The 16,449-nt window shown below is 40.9% G+C and overlaps 2 protein-coding genes and 1 long non-coding RNA gene across 3 annotated transcripts in view; all 3 read left to right on the top strand.

Annotated features, from left to right (window-relative positions):
* The first annotated feature begins 952 nt into the window (after positions 1 to 952).
* LOC118561147 overlaps positions 953 to 16,449 on the top strand; it is a 44,607-nt gene continuing 29,110 nt past the window's right edge. Inside the window, exons 1-2 of the mRNA XM_036133084.1 lie at positions 953 to 1,015; positions 1,097 to 1,262. Coding sequence (XP_035988977.1) covers positions 984 to 1,015; positions 1,097 to 1,262 — 198 coding nt within the window. The 5' untranslated portion in view covers positions 953 to 983. The remainder of the gene's footprint in view (positions 1,016 to 1,096; positions 1,263 to 16,449) is intronic.
* The window catches only part of LOC118561161, a 37,015-nt gene continuing 22,412 nt past the window's right edge, over positions 1,847 to 16,449 (top strand). The window contains exon 1 of the long non-coding RNA XR_004929821.1: positions 1,847 to 1,888. This is a non-coding gene — a long non-coding RNA (uncharacterized LOC118561161). The remainder of the gene's footprint in view (positions 1,889 to 16,449) is intronic.
* On the top strand, positions 9,609 to 10,916 carry LOC118561153 (membrane-spanning 4-domains subfamily A member 4A-like). Its single transcript, XM_036133089.1, has 6 exons — positions 9,609 to 9,840; positions 9,955 to 10,050; positions 10,153 to 10,209; positions 10,472 to 10,591; positions 10,682 to 10,798; positions 10,879 to 10,916. The coding sequence occupies exons 1-6, from the start codon at positions 9,679 to 9,681 to the stop codon at positions 10,906 to 10,908; spliced, it is 582 nt and encodes a 193-aa protein (XP_035988982.1). The 5' UTR covers positions 9,609 to 9,678; the 3' UTR covers positions 10,909 to 10,916.

Raw genomic sequence — 16,449 nt, 5'->3', positions numbered from 1 at the left:
TAAATAGCTTACATTTTTGTACAGTTCCTTTTCTGTGGAGTCACTGCATTTGGGGCCAGTGGGGCCTGGCCCCACCAGATGTCGCTGTGGAACTCTATGTTCACAATAATCAGCGGGACATGATCGCTCTTTATAGATCAGAATGTAACATCAGTGCATACCATTAATGATTTTATATCCTACTATATAGGGTTGATACTAGATGATGGCTTTTATGTTGTGTGACCTAATAAAAGTTCATCTTTGTATTCAGAATTATGTACATATGTAAAATACTGTTGGGTACAAAAATTATGACAGATGTTTAAAATGTGCATACTGATTTAGCTAATTGTTGTAGCTTTACAACAAAACATGTGATACAAACAGCAAAAGAAGAACAGCCTGACGTTGCTGCAATATTAAATTAGAAAATTACATTTGTATTATAGATTTCTAACTTAACGAGCAGATACTGTTAGAAATCTGAAATTTGATTAAAGCACACAAATTCATCCTGCTTGTAGTGTAAAATTGTTCAGGAAATATATTTGCTTTGTAATTTGAAAAACATATTTTAAAACAATCTTACCGTGTTTCACTCGAGGAGAATCTATTTCGTTCTGAGTTTCAAGAAAGGGTCTCACTCTACAGAAATGGTTTCTACTTCCCTAAAGACAATCACTCATGAGGTCATTACCCGCTTTAACTTCCTCACCCTGACACTCGTCTCTGGGAAACTATTCAGTTTGGTCAAAAGTTGATCTTTCTGTGGTCCTTCTATGTTTTCCTTGTTAAATGAATCCACTAGTTAGAAAAATACATAATGCATAAATAGGTTAAAATCTCAAAAGTTTAAATATTTGTTCGAAGCTGTTTGCACACAAACACGTATGTGGTTGTGAGAGGTGGTTTGGGCGTAGTTGGAAGGCGGAGAGTCAACGAGAGAAGAGACATTCGAGATCATTTCCTTATCGGACTAATGAGACAAAGCTGCAGGTTTCATGTCTGAATCGAACAAAGGAAGGACAGAAAGGTAAATCTGGATTTAATGAAAACATTAAGAACTGATCGCCATCAAAAACACGAGCTGCTCTGACACTTTAGAGCGTTGCAGGAAAATGAGGAAGACGTTTGCTTGTGATGAATCGATGATCATCACCATCCCAATCGGGAGCCTGAAGACCATTCAGGAGGGTCAGCTGATGCCGGAGAACTTCCACTGTGTGTTCAGGGACAACTACAAGGTGTTTGCTGTCAGAGGAAAGCCGAAACCACTCGGGGTGAGTTCAACAGCCCAACGCTGTAGGTTAAACTTTAGGTGCTTTACTGCTGTCATCCTACAGAGTTTCCTGTATTTTCTTTCATCTATCTTTCCTTTTTTTAAATTAGGCAGCTCAAGCAATTGGTGGTGTGTTTATGGTCTCACTTGGAGGGATTTCCCAAGAGCCATTTATCACCATCTTCTGCATTGTTTCATGTGTTCTGGTAAAAATATTTAAAATGGCCACAACTTTATCCATTTTTGTTTATCTGATATGATTATAATTTCACCTAATTAATATGATGTATTGTTTTGTTAGTTTTTGATCTCTGGCATGCTGTCCTTTGCTGCAGGAACATGTCCAAACATGCATGTGGTAAGTAAGACAATTTAAGAAAGTTAAACATTAAAAGTTTTTCTTCTAAAAAAATAAATAATAATAACTGTATTGCACCTCTTCAGTTTGCGTGAGAAACGTCTATTTATTTCAACTCCATGGATACAGCATCTCTAAATGGATCTATTAAGCCAAAATTTTACGGCTCGTGTTGCATCTTATGTTGGAGATCTCTTCATGTTAACTCAGCTTTTTTTCACTTTCTAGACCAAACTGTCCTTCTCCCTGAACATCATCAGCTTCTTCTGGTCATTGGTTACTTTTTCTATCTTCATGATCATCATTATGGAACCTTATCATCCTTATTATTATTATTATTATTATTATGGCCCTATGCATCACCAGGTAAAATACAAAATCAGCATTTTCCATCCAGTCAAGTGTTGCTCAGCAGGATTCTTAGTATTTGTGCACTTTCTTTTATGTTCGGTGCAGTTAAGGCCTGGGATTATCGGCCTGATGATGACTCTGCTGGTCTTTGAATGCATGATGGCGCTCTTCTTGATCTACTGGTTGAGTAAAGCTGTATGCAGAGAACATTTCAACACCTTGGTATGCATGTTATTTTCTTCATATCAACTTTTGTTAAACATACAAGAAACCATGTGAAGTCATTAATATGTCTTGTTTTTTTCTGTAGCCTATCATCATGCTGAAGCAGGAGGACTGAATGAAGAACACAGAGCAGAGCAAGAAATTATCAGCTCCTGACCACGTTTTCATTTTACACCATTACAATTCAACATTATTTTAGCAATTTTTGCTGCTTTGCTAAAAAGGCAAACAATGTGGAAGTCTGTTTAAAAGCACACAACTAGAACTTTCATATTTAAAATACATCACTGCTGTAATTTAAATAGCTTACTTGTTCTGTACAGTTCCTTTTATTTTAACACATACAGGCTTGTTTGTGTTATCACATTAGAAGTTATGTTCAGCTGCACTGGCTGATGTCTGAAAAGTGGCTTTGAAACACTTTTTTTTTTTTTTTTACATTTCTAGAAAAAAACTCTCTGTTCTTCCTTTGACAAAGTGCACATATTAGAAGGAACTTTCTGTTTGTTTATGAACCTTTTGCAAGTTGAACTATGGTAAATAAAGAAGTGATTTAACTTTGTAACTATTAAAAACATCTTGAACCTTAAAAGATTGCTTCGTCATTTGGTGTTTATAAAACATCTGGTCATGTTTTTTCCAATTCATGTCTGAATGTGGATTAATGTTTGTGTGTTATTTTCTTACTGAACATTAAAAGTAACATAAACATATTGTAATATTCTGAGTTCTGTTATGGTTTGTTAGTTTTAGTTTTCCTTCTCTTTCCTGTCTTTTTTTTATCTGGCTGTTTTGAGTTCTGTCTAGTCTGGATTCTTGTTTAGGTTCGTGCTTACTGTTTTAGTTATGTCTTCAGATGCTTCTTAGTTTTGGTTTTGAATTTGTGATCTGTTCCTGTTTTGAGCCTCAGCACTGATGTCTGGTCTAATTACTTACTCTGCACACCTGCCTAACTCCACCCCTGCTGCAATCACCTCTCACTGGTTTCACCTGATTCCACCTCCATATAAACTGCTGAGACCAGACATCAGTGCCAGGTTGTCTTGTTGAGTTACGGGTGAGTCTCCTTCTGCAAGATTCTGTTTTTGAGTTGCTTTTGGATTTTTGACCCCCTTTGTCTCCAGTTACCTGAGCCATCCTGTTCTGTCTGTTCCTGCCCTGCCTGCACAACTGGACTGTTTGTTTTTCTGCCATTTTTGTTACAACAGGTTTTTTTGGATTTTGTCTTTGTTTTTTGATTTCTGTTATTAAAATCCTTCGTTTTAAAGAAACCTCTGCTGGTCTGGCTGAATTCTGGGTCCCCTGCCTCTGATCATTACACATATTTCATGTAAATGCATCATGTTACCAACTATGCAATTTGTTTTCTTTTATAGATCTTTAAAATAAGTTACTGGCATTTGTTAAGTTGAAAAACATGTTATATATGTTTATATAACCATAAATGAATGTGTGTTTTCATTATATACAAAATACAGAGTTTTTTTTCTATGCACTCATGGTGAAAAATGGCTATACTATATTATACAGAACAACATTTCTAGCTCTAGGTTTACTGTTAAGTACTATCTAGTTAATGTGATAGAATACACGTACAACTTCCTGTTTTATCTGATATATCAGTGCACATGGGAAAGTGCTCTGTGAACATTTATAAAAAAGATCTGCTGCATAATGTCTACAGATGAAAGTTTTTGGGGGAGATATGAAAAACCACGTTCATCACTCTCAAATTTTTTAGACAAAAACTCAAATTGTGTAAACTGTATACTGGTCACAAACTTAAGTAGTGGACGTCTGAAATCTTTCGCTGAGTGAAATAATGTCAAAAGAAATTAGGTGCAAAACTTTGATTCTGTACCTTTATTCTCTCCATCCATATTTTGGGAACTTGATATCCAAATGACATGCAAAGTTTATATACGTCTGAAAACAACACATTGAGTCACTGAGCAAAAGTCAGGTTCTTTTGAAAAAATTGTACTTCATCCAAATTTTGAAATCAGATAAGCAGCGGGTGATGGAGTAGATAAACGACGTGGGCTACATTGATAACTGGAGAACTTTCTGGGGAAAACCTGGTCTGATCCGGAGAGACGGCATCCATCCTACTTTGGAGGGTGCAGCTCTTCTTTCTAGGAATCTGGCCGGATTTATTAGTTCTCCTAAACGCTGACAACCCAGGGTCCAGACCAGGAAGCAGAGCCGTAGTTTAACACACCTCTCTGCAGCTTCTGTACTGTTACCCATCCATTATCCTATTGAGACGGTGTCTTTCCCACGGCCAAAACTTAACAGATCAAAAACTGATCTAAAAGGAACAAATCATAAAAACCTAATAAAAATCAATACGGTTCACCTTGAACCTAAAAATAAAACAATAAAATGTGGTCTATTAAATATAAGGTCTCTCCCTCCAAAGACTTTGTTAGTTAATGAATTGATTTCTGATAAACAGATTGATTTGTTTTGTCTCACAGAAACCTGGCTACAAGAGGACTACGTTAGTATAAATGAGTCAACCCCCTCCAGTTATTCAAATTTCCACATTCCCAGATCTGTGGGAAGAGGAGGAGGAGTGGCAACTATCTTTCAGTCTGATTTATTAATTAGTCCCAGGCCAACTAATAATTACAGTTCTTTTGAACATTTAACCCTCAGTTTCCCTCATCCAACTGCAAAGCAATAAAACCTCTTCTGTTTGTTGTTTTGTATCGTCCACCAGGCCCTTACACTCAGTTTTTGGATGAGTTGTCAGACTTCTTATCTGGTTTGGTGTTAAATACTGATAAGGTTATTATAGTGGGTGATTTTAACATCCATGTTGACACTGAATGTGATAACCTTAGTGTAGCCTTTAAAACTATCCTAGATTCAATTGGTTTTGCTCAAAATGTGCATGAACCGACGCACTCTCGGCTCCATACTTTAGACCTTGTTCTGACATATGGCATTGATTGTGAAGAATTAACAGTAGTTCCTCACAACCCTGTCCTATCTGATCATTTTTTAATAACATTTGAGTTTAATCTAACTGAGTTCTCCACCCCCAAAAGAGGGTTCCATTATAGTAGATTTTTATTGGATAATGCTGTATCAAAACTTAAAAAGTCTGTCCCCTTTTTAATATCCTCAGTATTGCAGAAATGCCCTGTAGATGGCAGCATTGCTGTTTCATTCCATTCACAAATCGATACCTTTGGTAACAATCTGACTTCCTCATTGCGTTCTGCATTAGACAATGTAGCTCCCTTGAAAAAGAAGGTGATTATTCACAGGAAGCTGGCTCCTTGGTTTAATTCAGAGCTGCGTTCCTTGAAGCACAATGTTAGGAAATTGGAGAGAAAATGGCGCTCTACACACCAAGAGGAATCCTACTTAATCTGGAGGGACAGACTATTGTTGTATAACAAGACCCTCCGCAGAGTTAGAGCAGCATATTTTTCATCATTAATTGAAGAGAATAAAAATAATCCTAGATTTCTCTTTCGTACAGTTGCCAAACTTACCCAGAGCCACAGCTCTGTTGATCCATCCATTCCCTTAGCTCTTAGTAGTAATGATTTTATGGGATTCTTCATAAATAAAATTGATGCCATTAAAAATAAAATAATTGGCATCCTCCCAAACATGATTACCTCATCCTCAGTAAGTGAGGCAGCATTGGAGGAATCTTTAGAATCTGCGCAGTGTTTGAACTGTTTAGAAGCAGTAGAGCTTTCTGAGCTATCTAAAATTTTAGCTTCATCTAAACCTTCTACCTGCATGTTAGACCCAATCCCAACCAAGTTGTTTAAGGACATATTCCCTTTGATCAGTGGCACTATTTTAGACATGATTAATCTATCCTTAGTAAATGGATATGTACCACAGGTTTTGAAAGTAGCTGTTATTAAACCTTTACTTAAGAAACCTTCTCTTGATCAAGATGAGTTAGTAAATCACAGACCTATATCTAATTTTCTTTTCTTATCTAAAATTCTTGAGAAGTAGTTGCTAATCAACTTTGTGAACATTTACAAAGTAATGACCTACTTGAGGAGTTTCAGTCAGGCTTCAGAGCTCATCATAGCACTGAAACAGCTCTGGTGAAGGTCACTAATGATATTCTCATGGCCTCAGATAAAGGACTTGTGTCTATACTTGTCCTGTTAGATCTCAGTGCTGCGTTTGATACAGTTGATCACAATATTCTCCTACAAAGACTTGAACATACTGTAGGGATTAAGGGGAAAGCATTAGGCTGGTTTAAATCTTATCTGTCAGACAGATTCCAATTTGTTCATGTTAATAATAAATCTTCCTCAAACTCTAGGGTCACCTGTGGAGTACCACAGGGTTTAGTCCTTGGACCAATTCTCTTTACTATATATATGCTTCCAATAGGCAAAATTATCAGACAGCATGGGATTAATTTCCACTGTTATGCTGATGATACTCAGCTATATTTATCCATAAATCCTGATGAATCCTATCAATTACTTCGACTGCAGTCATGTCTTGATGACATCAAAAGCTGGATGACTTTAAATTTCCTGCATCTAAATTCTGACAAGACCGAAGTTTTAATCTTTGGGCCAAAGTCCTCAAAAAATAAACTTCTTAACCAATCACTTAATCTGGGTGGCATTAACCTGGCCTCTGGTAATAAAGTAAAAAATCTTGGTGTTATTTTTGACCAAGACATGTCATTTAAATCCCATATTAAACAGGTTTCCAGAGTTTCCTTTTTTCACCTCCGGAATATCGCCAAAATTAGAAACATTCTGTCCAGGAGTGATGCTGAAAAACTGGTCCATGCATTTGTTACTTCAAGGCTGGACTATTGTAATTCTTTACTATCAGGAAGTCCACAAAATGCAGTTCAAAGCCTTGAGCTGATCCAAAATGCTGCAGCAAGAGTTCTGATGAAAATCAACAAGAGGGATCATATTTCTCCAATTTTAGCTTCCCTTCATTGGCTTCCTGTTAAATCAAGAATATAATTTAAAATTCTTCTTCTAACGTATAAAGCCCTTAATAATCAAATCCATCATATATCAGAGCTCTGATTACCCCGTATGTTCCTAGCAGAGCACTTCGCTCTCAGACTGCAGGTCTGCTGGTGGTTCCTAGAGTCTCTAAAAGTAGAATGGGAGGCAGATCCTTTAGCTATCAGGCTCCTCTCCTGTGGAACCAACTCCCAGTTTTGGTCCGTGAGGCAGACACCCTGTCTACTTTTAAGACTAGGCTTAAAACTTTTATTTTTGACAAAAATTATAACTAGTGGCTCATGTTACTCTCAGCTACCTTTATAGTTTTACTGCTATAGGCTTAGGCTACTGGAGTATATCAGGATCTAATTTTCTCACTCTATTGAGTTCTACTGTTCTTCAATTATGCATTATGTGTTGTCATTTCTGCTTTAACTTTCTGTTCTCTCTCTTTTCTCTTCATAGTAGGTACACCTGGTCTGGCGTTCTGTTAACTGTGACATCATCCAGAGAAGACGGCTCACCCGCTACTACCATCTAATGTAGAACAGATTACTAGATCAATGTGTGCTTCTGTGCTTTTTGTTTCTCTTGTTGTGTCTCTGTTCTGTCTTCTGTAACCCCAGTCGGTCGAGGCAGATGACCGTTCATACTGAGCCCGGTTCTGCCGGAGGTTTTTCCTTCCCGTTAATGGGTGGTTTTTCTTCCCACTGTCGCTTCATGCTCGCTCAGTATGAGGGATTGCAGCAAAGCCATGTACAATGCAGATGACTCTTCCTGTGGCTCTACGGTTCCCCAGGAGTGAGTGCTGCTTGTCGGGACTTTGATGCAATCAACTGGTTTCCTTATATAGGACATTTTTGACCAATCTGTATAATCTGACCCAATGTGTATAATATGATTGAACTTGACTTTGTAAAGTGCCTTGAGATGACATGTTTCATGATTTGGCGCTATATAAATAAAATTGAATTGAATTGAATTGAATTGAATTGAATTGAATTGAATATTGAGGTTTGTCGATGGAGAGGAAATGTAAATCTTTGTCATCAGCATAGCAGTAAAAATGGATGCTATGATGACAGATGATGTTACCAAGAAAAAGCATGTAGAGGTATAAGCATAAGGGGACCAAGATCTGAACCCTGGGGACGACCCTGGGATAGAGGGACCATGGAGGAGGAGCATAAGTTAATGGGAATGAACTGTTGATTTGTGAGGTCTGTTAGGTCTCATGTAATCTTCTAATTAAGTAACTGAATTTGGGCTCATCAATAGCTCCAAGCCATAATCCTCTAAATTAACAGAAATAAACTCTTGACATATATCACTCTTTGTCTGATAAATCAGTGTAATATGTGAACTTCACTTTTTAAGTTCAATTATTGAAACACAATTCACTTTTCAGTGATTTTGTGATTCATTGAGATCTACCTGTATTATATAGTCCAATACGATGTATGATAATGGAAAAACAAAAAAAGGATTCTTTGTCATATTCTACAAAATACAAAATGGCAGTTCATGCAAATCACATTTGATATCAAAATGTAGCATCAGTGCATACTTATAGTAACCTTTTATTTCCTACTTTACAGGGTTGATACTAAATGATGGCTTTTATGTTGTGTGTCCTAATAAAAGCTTGTCTTTATATTCAGAATAATGTACATATATCAAATACCATTGGGTTTGTATGAACAAACGGATGTCTAAAATGTGCATGCTGATTTAGCTAATTGTTGTAGCTTTACAACAAAACATATGATACAAACAACAAAAGTAGAACAGCCTGATGTTGCTGCAATATTAAATTAGAAAATGACATTCGTATTATAGATTTCTAACTTAACGAGCAGATACATTTAGAAATAATTATCTGAAATTTGATTAAAGCTCATAAACTCATCCTGCTTGTAGTGTAACATTGTTCAAGAAATGTTTTTGCTTTTTCATTAAAAAAACATAATTTAAAACAATCTTACCGCACGTTCCTCAAGGAGAATCTATATCGCTCTGTGTCTCAAGCAAGAGTGTTGGTTTCTTCTTACCTAAAGACAATCACTCATGAGATCAGTAGCCGCTTCATTTGGTTCTTCCTCACCCTGACACTCGTCTTTGTGAAAACTTTTCAATTTGGTCAAAAGCTGATCTTTCTGTGGTCCTTCTATGTTTTCCTTGTTAAATTAATGCACTATTTGGAAATAAACAAACTCTGCATAAATAGGTCACAGTTTGAAAAGTTAAACTATTTGTTGAAATCGCTGTTTGCACGCAAACGTGTGTGGTTGTGAGAGGTGGTGTGGGCGTAGTTGGAAGGCGGAGAGTCAACGAGAGAAGAGACATTCCAGATCATTTCCTCATCGGACTAATGAGACAAAGCTGCAGGTTTCATGTCTGAATCGAACAAAGGAAGGACAGGAAGGTAAATATGGATTTAATGAAAACATTAAGAACTGATCACCATCAGAAACACGAGCTGCTCTGACACTTTAGAGTGTTGCAGGAAAATGAGGAAGACGTTTGCTTGTGATGAATCGATGATCATCACCATCCCAATCGGGAGCCTGAAGACCATTCAGGAGGGTCAGCTGATGCCGGAGAACTTCCACTGTGTGTTCAGGGACAACTACAAGGTGTTTGCTGTCAGAGGAAAGCCCAAACCACTCGGGGTGAGTTCAACAGCCCAACGCTGTAGGTTAAACTTTAGGAATGTGCTTTTCTGCTGTAATCCTACAGAGTTTCCTGTATTTTCTTTCATTTTGCTTTCCTTTTTTTTAAATTAGGCAGCTCAAGCAATTGGTGGTGTGTTTGCTGTCTCACTTGGAGTGATTTCCCAAGAGACACCCATCAACATCTTCTGCATTGTTTCATGTGTTCTGGTAAAAATATTTAAAATGGCCACGACTTTATCCATTTTTGTTTATCTGATATGGTTATAATTTCACCCAATTAATATTACGTTGTTTTTTTTTTTTTTTTAGTTTTTGATCTCTGGCATGCTGTCCTTTGCTGCAGGAAAATGTCCAAACATACATGTGGTAAGTAAGACAATTTAAGACAGATAAACATTAATAGCTAAAGAAGTTCCTATAAAAATAACAAAAATAATAAAATAAAAAAATAAGCTAACTGTATTGCACCCCTTCAGTTTGAGTGAGAAACGTCTATTTATTTCAACTCTATGGATACAACATCTCTAAATGGATCTATTAAGCCAAAATTTTACGGTTCATGTTTTCATCTTGTGTTGGAGATCTCTTCATGCTAACTAGTTTGTTTTTTTTTTGTTCTGCATTTCAGACCAAACTGTCTTTCTCCCTGAACATCATCAGCTTCTTCTGGTCATTGGCAGCTTTTTCTGTCTTTGTGGTCATTGTAATTTTTTATGGTGGTCCTCATCTTCGCCCCATATATTACCAGGTAAAATCCAAAATCAGCATTTTTCATCCAGTGAAGTGTTGCTCAGCAGGATTCTTAGTATTTGTGCACTTTCTTTTATGTTTGGTGCAGTTAGTTCCTGGGATTGCCGGCCTGATCATGACTCTGCTGGTCTTTGAATGCATGATGGCGCTCTTCTTGATCTACTGGTTGAGTAAAGCTGTATGCAGAGAACATTTCAACACCTTGGTATGCATGTTTTCAACTTCTGCTATTCATACAAGAGAACATGTGAAGTTATTAATCTGCCTTGATTTTTTTTTCTGCAGCCCATCATCATGCTGAAGCAGGAGGACTGAATGACGAACACGGAGCAGAGCAGGAAATGATCAACTCCTGACCACGTTTTTGTTTTACAGCCTTAAAATTTAACAGGATTTTAGCATTTTTTGCTAAAATGGAGAACAATGGGGAAGTCTGTTTAAAAGCACACAAATAGTGTGTTCATATTTACAATACATCACTGCTGTAATATAAATAGCTTACATTTTTGTATAGTTCCTTTTCTGTGGAGTCACTGCATTTGGGGCCAGTGGGGCCTGGCCCCACCAGATGTCGCTGTGGAACTCTATGTTCACAATAATCAGCGGGACATGATCGTTCTTTATAGATCAGAATGTAACATCAGTGCATACCAATAATGATTTTATTTCCTACTATATAGGGTTGATACTAGATGATGGCTTTTATGTTGTGTGTCCTAATAAAAGTTCATCTTTGTATTCAGAATTATGTACGTATGTAAAATACTGTTGGGTACAAAAATTATGACAGATGTTTGAAACGTGCATGCTGATTTAGCTAATTGTTGTAGCTTTACAACAAAACATGTGATACAAACAGCAAAAGAAGAACAGCCTGACGTTGCTGCAATATTAAATTAGAAAATTACATTTGTATTATAGATTTCTAACTTAACGAGCAGATACTGTTAGAAATCTGAAATTTGATTAAAGCACATAAATTCATCCTGCTTGTAGTGTAAAATTGTTCAGGAAATATATTTGCTTTGTAATTTGAAAAACATATTTGAAAACAATCTTACCGTGTTTCACTCGAGGAGAATCTATTTCGTTCTGAGTTTCAAGAAAGGGTCTCACTCTACAGAAATGGTTTCTACTTCCCTAAAGACAATCACTCATGAGGTCATTACCCACTTTAACTTCCTCACCCTGACACTCGTCTCTGGGAAACTATTCAGTTTGGTCAAAAGTTGATCTTTCTGTGGTCCTTCTATGTTTTCCTTGTTAAATGAATGCACTAGTCAGAAATAAACAAAATGCACAAATAGGTCCACATTTCAAAAGTTTAAACATTTGTTCGAAGCCGTTTGCACACAAACGTGTATGTGGTTGTGAGAGGTGGTGTGAAAACCTCTCAGATTGTGCCAAAAGCCAAAGAAAAAAGATGGGTTTTAAGGTACTGGGGTACTTAAAAATAGCAAATGAAGAGGCCTGCCTTATGTTCAAAGGAAGATCATTCCATAGTTTAGGAGCTGCCACAGAAAAAGCACGATCCCCTCTGAGCTTTCACTTTGTCTTTGGGACCCTCAGAAGTAACTGATCAGCTGACCTAAGGGAACGGGAGAGGGTGTAAGAATATAACAGCTCAGACAGATAGGGAGGGGAGGATTAGATCTGCCTAACTTCCATAACTATTACTTAGCAAATAGGCTACAATACATCTCTAAATGGATAAAAAATAGTCTTTTAGATGAGCCTTGGTTAGATATAGAACAGGAAATGTGCAATAATATCATGATTTCAGATCTGCCGTTTATAAGCTCAAATATAAAACGGCATACATGCTTCAAATATATCAACATTAGTTCTACTCTGACAGCATGGTGGGAGTTCCTCAAAATGACAAAGTCATCCCTTATCCCATGCAGTCGTACACCTATCTGGAATAACCCTGATATCCTACAAAATAATAAAATGATAAACTTTACATACTGGAAGAATAAAGGTATTAAATATCTGGAACATCTACTTGACGGAACCGAGTTCATCAATTTTGCTAAACTAAATATGCAATATGGCATTAGTAAAAATAAATTCTTGGAATATGAACAACTTAAATCTATAATTAAAAATAAATATAAGCATATTAATGGTGGTTTACAAGTCCCAACTAATATAATAGAGTTCTTAGATTTAACCCCCCCCCAAACTACTGTCTAAATCATACAGGACACTGACTAAAATAGATGATTCGATATCTCTTCCTATAATGAAGTGGGAAAAAGATTTATCAGGCACCTTTGAACAAAATTTCTGGGCTCAGACATGTCTAAGAACTTTCAAATTGACTAGAAACACCAACTTACAACTAATACAATACAAAATCCTTCACAGAGTACATTACACAGGACAAAGATTATTCAAGATGGGTCTGGCACAATCTAATATCTGCCCACACTGCATAGGCAATCATCCTGATAATTATTTTCATGCGTTATGGTTATGCACACCAGTCCAGAGGTTCTGGACACAGATATGTAAGGACTTATCAAGGTGCTTGAGCTGTAAGATTACACCATCCCCATCAGTTTGCCTGCTCGGTAATTTGAGGAAAGTCCTCTGAAAAAAGAAATAGTTTACATGGTTTTTACTGCTTTATGCATCGCAAAGAAAACTATCCTCATGAATTGGAAAAGTAAACAAAATCTCAGTATCAATCAGTATAGAGATCTTTTGTTGGATCATATTAATCTAGAGACAGCATCTGCTTCCACATCTGATTGGTCTTTTTGGGCTCCTCTGATCAACACCATCACTTAGTGGAATAGGGGGCGGTGGGTTGCTTCCTGCAGGGCGCAGTGGCTGGATGGAGGGGTTCCTGGGGCCCTGGGGGCACTTGGAGTAGGGCGCCTGGTGGATCCGGCTCCGGGGTCTGTTGCCCCCATCTGGGAGGAGTTTGGGAGGCCTACGGGTGGCCTACAGCAGCCGCTTGCGGCGCTCTTTGGGAGCTGCGTGTTGACGGACGTGGGTTACTGACCTGGTAGCTGTGCTGCCGCTGGGTGGGGCCGGGGTGGGTCTGGGGGTCTGGGGTCCCTGGGGCGCGCCGCCCTCGGGCGCGGGCCCCGGCGGGGCCTCGGGGGTTCCGGTTCCGGGGGGTGTGCCGCTTTTGGTGTGGGCCGGCGCGCGCCCGGGTGTCCGCCCCTGCACGGGGCCTCTGGTGCGCTGGGGGGCCTCGGGGCCCGTTGAGCTGGTAGGGGGGCATGGTCATTAACACCTCTGGGCAGATGCTCTTCTCCTTTATTGGAAAGGCACTCTGCCAGTGGGGGGAGGGGGAAAGGAGGGGGAGTAGGGATCTACCCAGCCTGGATGTCTGCTGTCGAATGTATGGTGAGTTGTTTGAACGTTAGTGTTGGGGAGGGATTAAATCCACGGGTGGGGGGGGGGGGGGGGTTGGGGGGGGGTTGACGTTCTGGTGGGCTTGTGTCCGGCCCCCTGTCCCGGTCCTGGTCCGTGTCGTCTTCCGGTGTGGGTTTCACCTGGGGGGTGGGGTTGGGGTGGCTCGTGCGGGCCGGCTGGCCAGGGTCCCCCCCTCTTATTATTATTATTATTATTATTATTATTGTTATTATTATTGTTATTATTATTTATTTATTTATTTATTTATTTATTTAGTTTAAGTAGGCTTGGTGGGTGGGCTGGGGGGGGCTTAGGTGTTGGTCCTGGTGGGTGGTTGGCTGGCGGGCCCTGCGGCCTCTCCCTGGCCCCCGGGCTACGGTGGTGCCGCTGGCGAGGCCCCCTTCTCTAGGTGGGGCTTTCGGGGAGCGGGGGTGCCTATTGGAGTCAGTAGGGGAGCTGGCTCCCTGGGTTGGCTTCCCAGTCATTTGCTCCCCATCCCCGGACTCCTCCCTCTGCCTGCTCCATCACGCCGCCACACATGCAGGTCATGAGGGAGGGGGCGTTACTGGAGGTTGCCACTTTCTGGTGACGCCCCTCTCCCCAATTTTATTTTGCATCTTAGACACTTTCACTTCAAACATTTTTCACATCACACACTCATATAGGCCATGGTAGGGGGGGGGGGGGGGGGGGGGAAGACGTCTGGGAGGGGGCTTATGTTGTGTGGGCCTCACCTCGGACGGCTCCCTTCACCTCCTCTCCCACTTAGACATTGAGGGTTCTGGGCAGTCACACGGAAGGGGTGCGCTGGCAACAGCTACCTTCCGAAAGGGGGGTGGGCTGTGCCGTGCATCCCCTTCGGCGCTCCCAGTTTTTAAACGCACTTGAGAACAACATGCAACAACACAACATTTGAGCAGGCGTAGGGAGGGTCGGGGTCTTCTGCACACCCCCGTTCTCCGATGGAGGCAAGGAGTCTGGGGCCTGGAGGAGGTGCGGGCCACTGTGTCCGGGGTCTTGGCGGGGGGCTGCGGTGTGCAGTCAGCGGCCTACCAGGTCTGGGGCTGATGCCTCCGCTCCCCCCAGGGGGCGGGGGGGCAGGGATGGCAAGGGTAAGGTGGGGGGAGGGAGTGGGTTTATTAGGTATTTAGGGGGAGGGGGGGGGGCTCTGGCCGGGTGGCTCGTGCGGGTCGTGTTGGCCCGCCCTCTTGGGGGGGCCCGGTCCGGGGGGCGTCTGGTCGGGGGCCGGGGCCGGGGGTCGGGCACAAGCAGTCGTATAGTCGATTTGGGGTGACCCCCCCCCCCCCCTTTGGTCAGTGTTGGATGTGAGTGTTATGTGGGGATGTGTGTTACAGCGTCTTTTTTTTTTTTTTTTTTTTTTTTTTTTTTTTTTTTTCTGTGTGTGGCGAGTGGGGCACAAGGGAGGGATGGGGTGAATGAGTTTTTTTTTTTTTTTTTTTTTTTTTTTTTTTTTTTTTTTTTTTTTTCCAGGTATGGGTGTGGTCCGCTCCCTCTCCCAAGAACATCTCAAGTCTCCGCTAGGTGCGGAGCCCATCCCCCCACGTCCTGCCCTCCTCCACTTCGTTGGCGGGCGCCTTGGCCCCCTGGCGCATTAGTTGGCTTCGGGTTTGGGGCGGGTTCCCGGGCGTGCGCCGGCCCGCTCCTGGCGGCCTCTTCGCGGGGCCTGGCCCCCCGGGGGGCGGCCGGGGCCCTCGTCGCGGGGGCGGGGCGCCCCTGGGGCCTCTGGCCCTCAGGGCCCATGGCCGGGACCACTTCAGCGGGGCTGGCTGCCGGCGGAGCCCACGGGCTCGTCTCCGCGGCTCTTGAGGGCGTCGGCATTGCGGTGGCTGGGGGATTTCCTCGGGGTCGTCTCTGCTCCTTCCTTGGGGGGGGGGGGGGTTGCAGATATCCTGTGTCGGCCCCTCCTGGGCGACCTGCTTTAGGGACCCCTTTGGGAGTCCGGGGCTACGGGTCCCCTGACGCCTGCCTCTGTGCTCGGGGAAGGTGGGTCTTTGGTTCTCCACAATCACTATCAAGCTATTTCTGGATAATCTTCACCTAAACTAGTGCACTTTCACATCTCCCACTGGTGCTGGGTCCCAGGTATTAAGTGTTCACTTATATACAGTAATCTTATAATTTATTTATTTATGTTGTGTCACTTTCTTTTTTCAAATATCACATTACACATGTCAGCTTACATAATAATATATATGATTTAGCAATGGCATCTAGGTGTTATTCGAGTGTATCTGTTGCTTTATGTCTGTTGGTTGTGCTGTTCTTTTTGTGTCTCTTTCCAGGTGATGGAGCAGACAGAGGACGTTTTATCATTCTCTTCCTTTTATCTCCTCTTTCTTTCACCTCTACTCTTTTTTTTTTCTTTTCTTTCACTTTTTGTTCTTCCTTTACTCTCCCATTGTCATGTCCATATAATTTGAAATTCTCCTTGCAGGAATCATAATAAAGCTATTTACAAGC

Source organism: Fundulus heteroclitus, chromosome 3 (assembly GCF_011125445.2).
Source record: "Fundulus heteroclitus isolate FHET01 chromosome 3, MU-UCD_Fhet_4.1, whole genome shotgun sequence".
Lineage (NCBI taxonomy): Eukaryota > Metazoa > Chordata > Actinopteri > Cyprinodontiformes > Fundulidae > Fundulus > Fundulus heteroclitus.
The sequence above is the reverse complement of the archived record's forward strand: the minus strand, read 5'-3'. Positions and strand labels throughout refer to the sequence as shown.

Coding starts and splice junctions, on each gene's coding strand:
- LOC118561153 (XM_036133089.1), top strand. CDS start 9,679: ATGAGGAAGACGTTTGCTTGTGATGAATCGATGATCATCACCATCCCA. Junction 10,210..10,471: donor AATGTCCAAACATACATGTG/GTAAGTAAGACA, acceptor TCTGCATTTCAG/ACCAAACTGTCTTTCTCCCT. Junction 10,799..10,878: donor GAGAACATTTCAACACCTTG/GTATGCATGTTT, acceptor TTTTTTCTGCAG/CCCATCATCATGCTGAAGCA.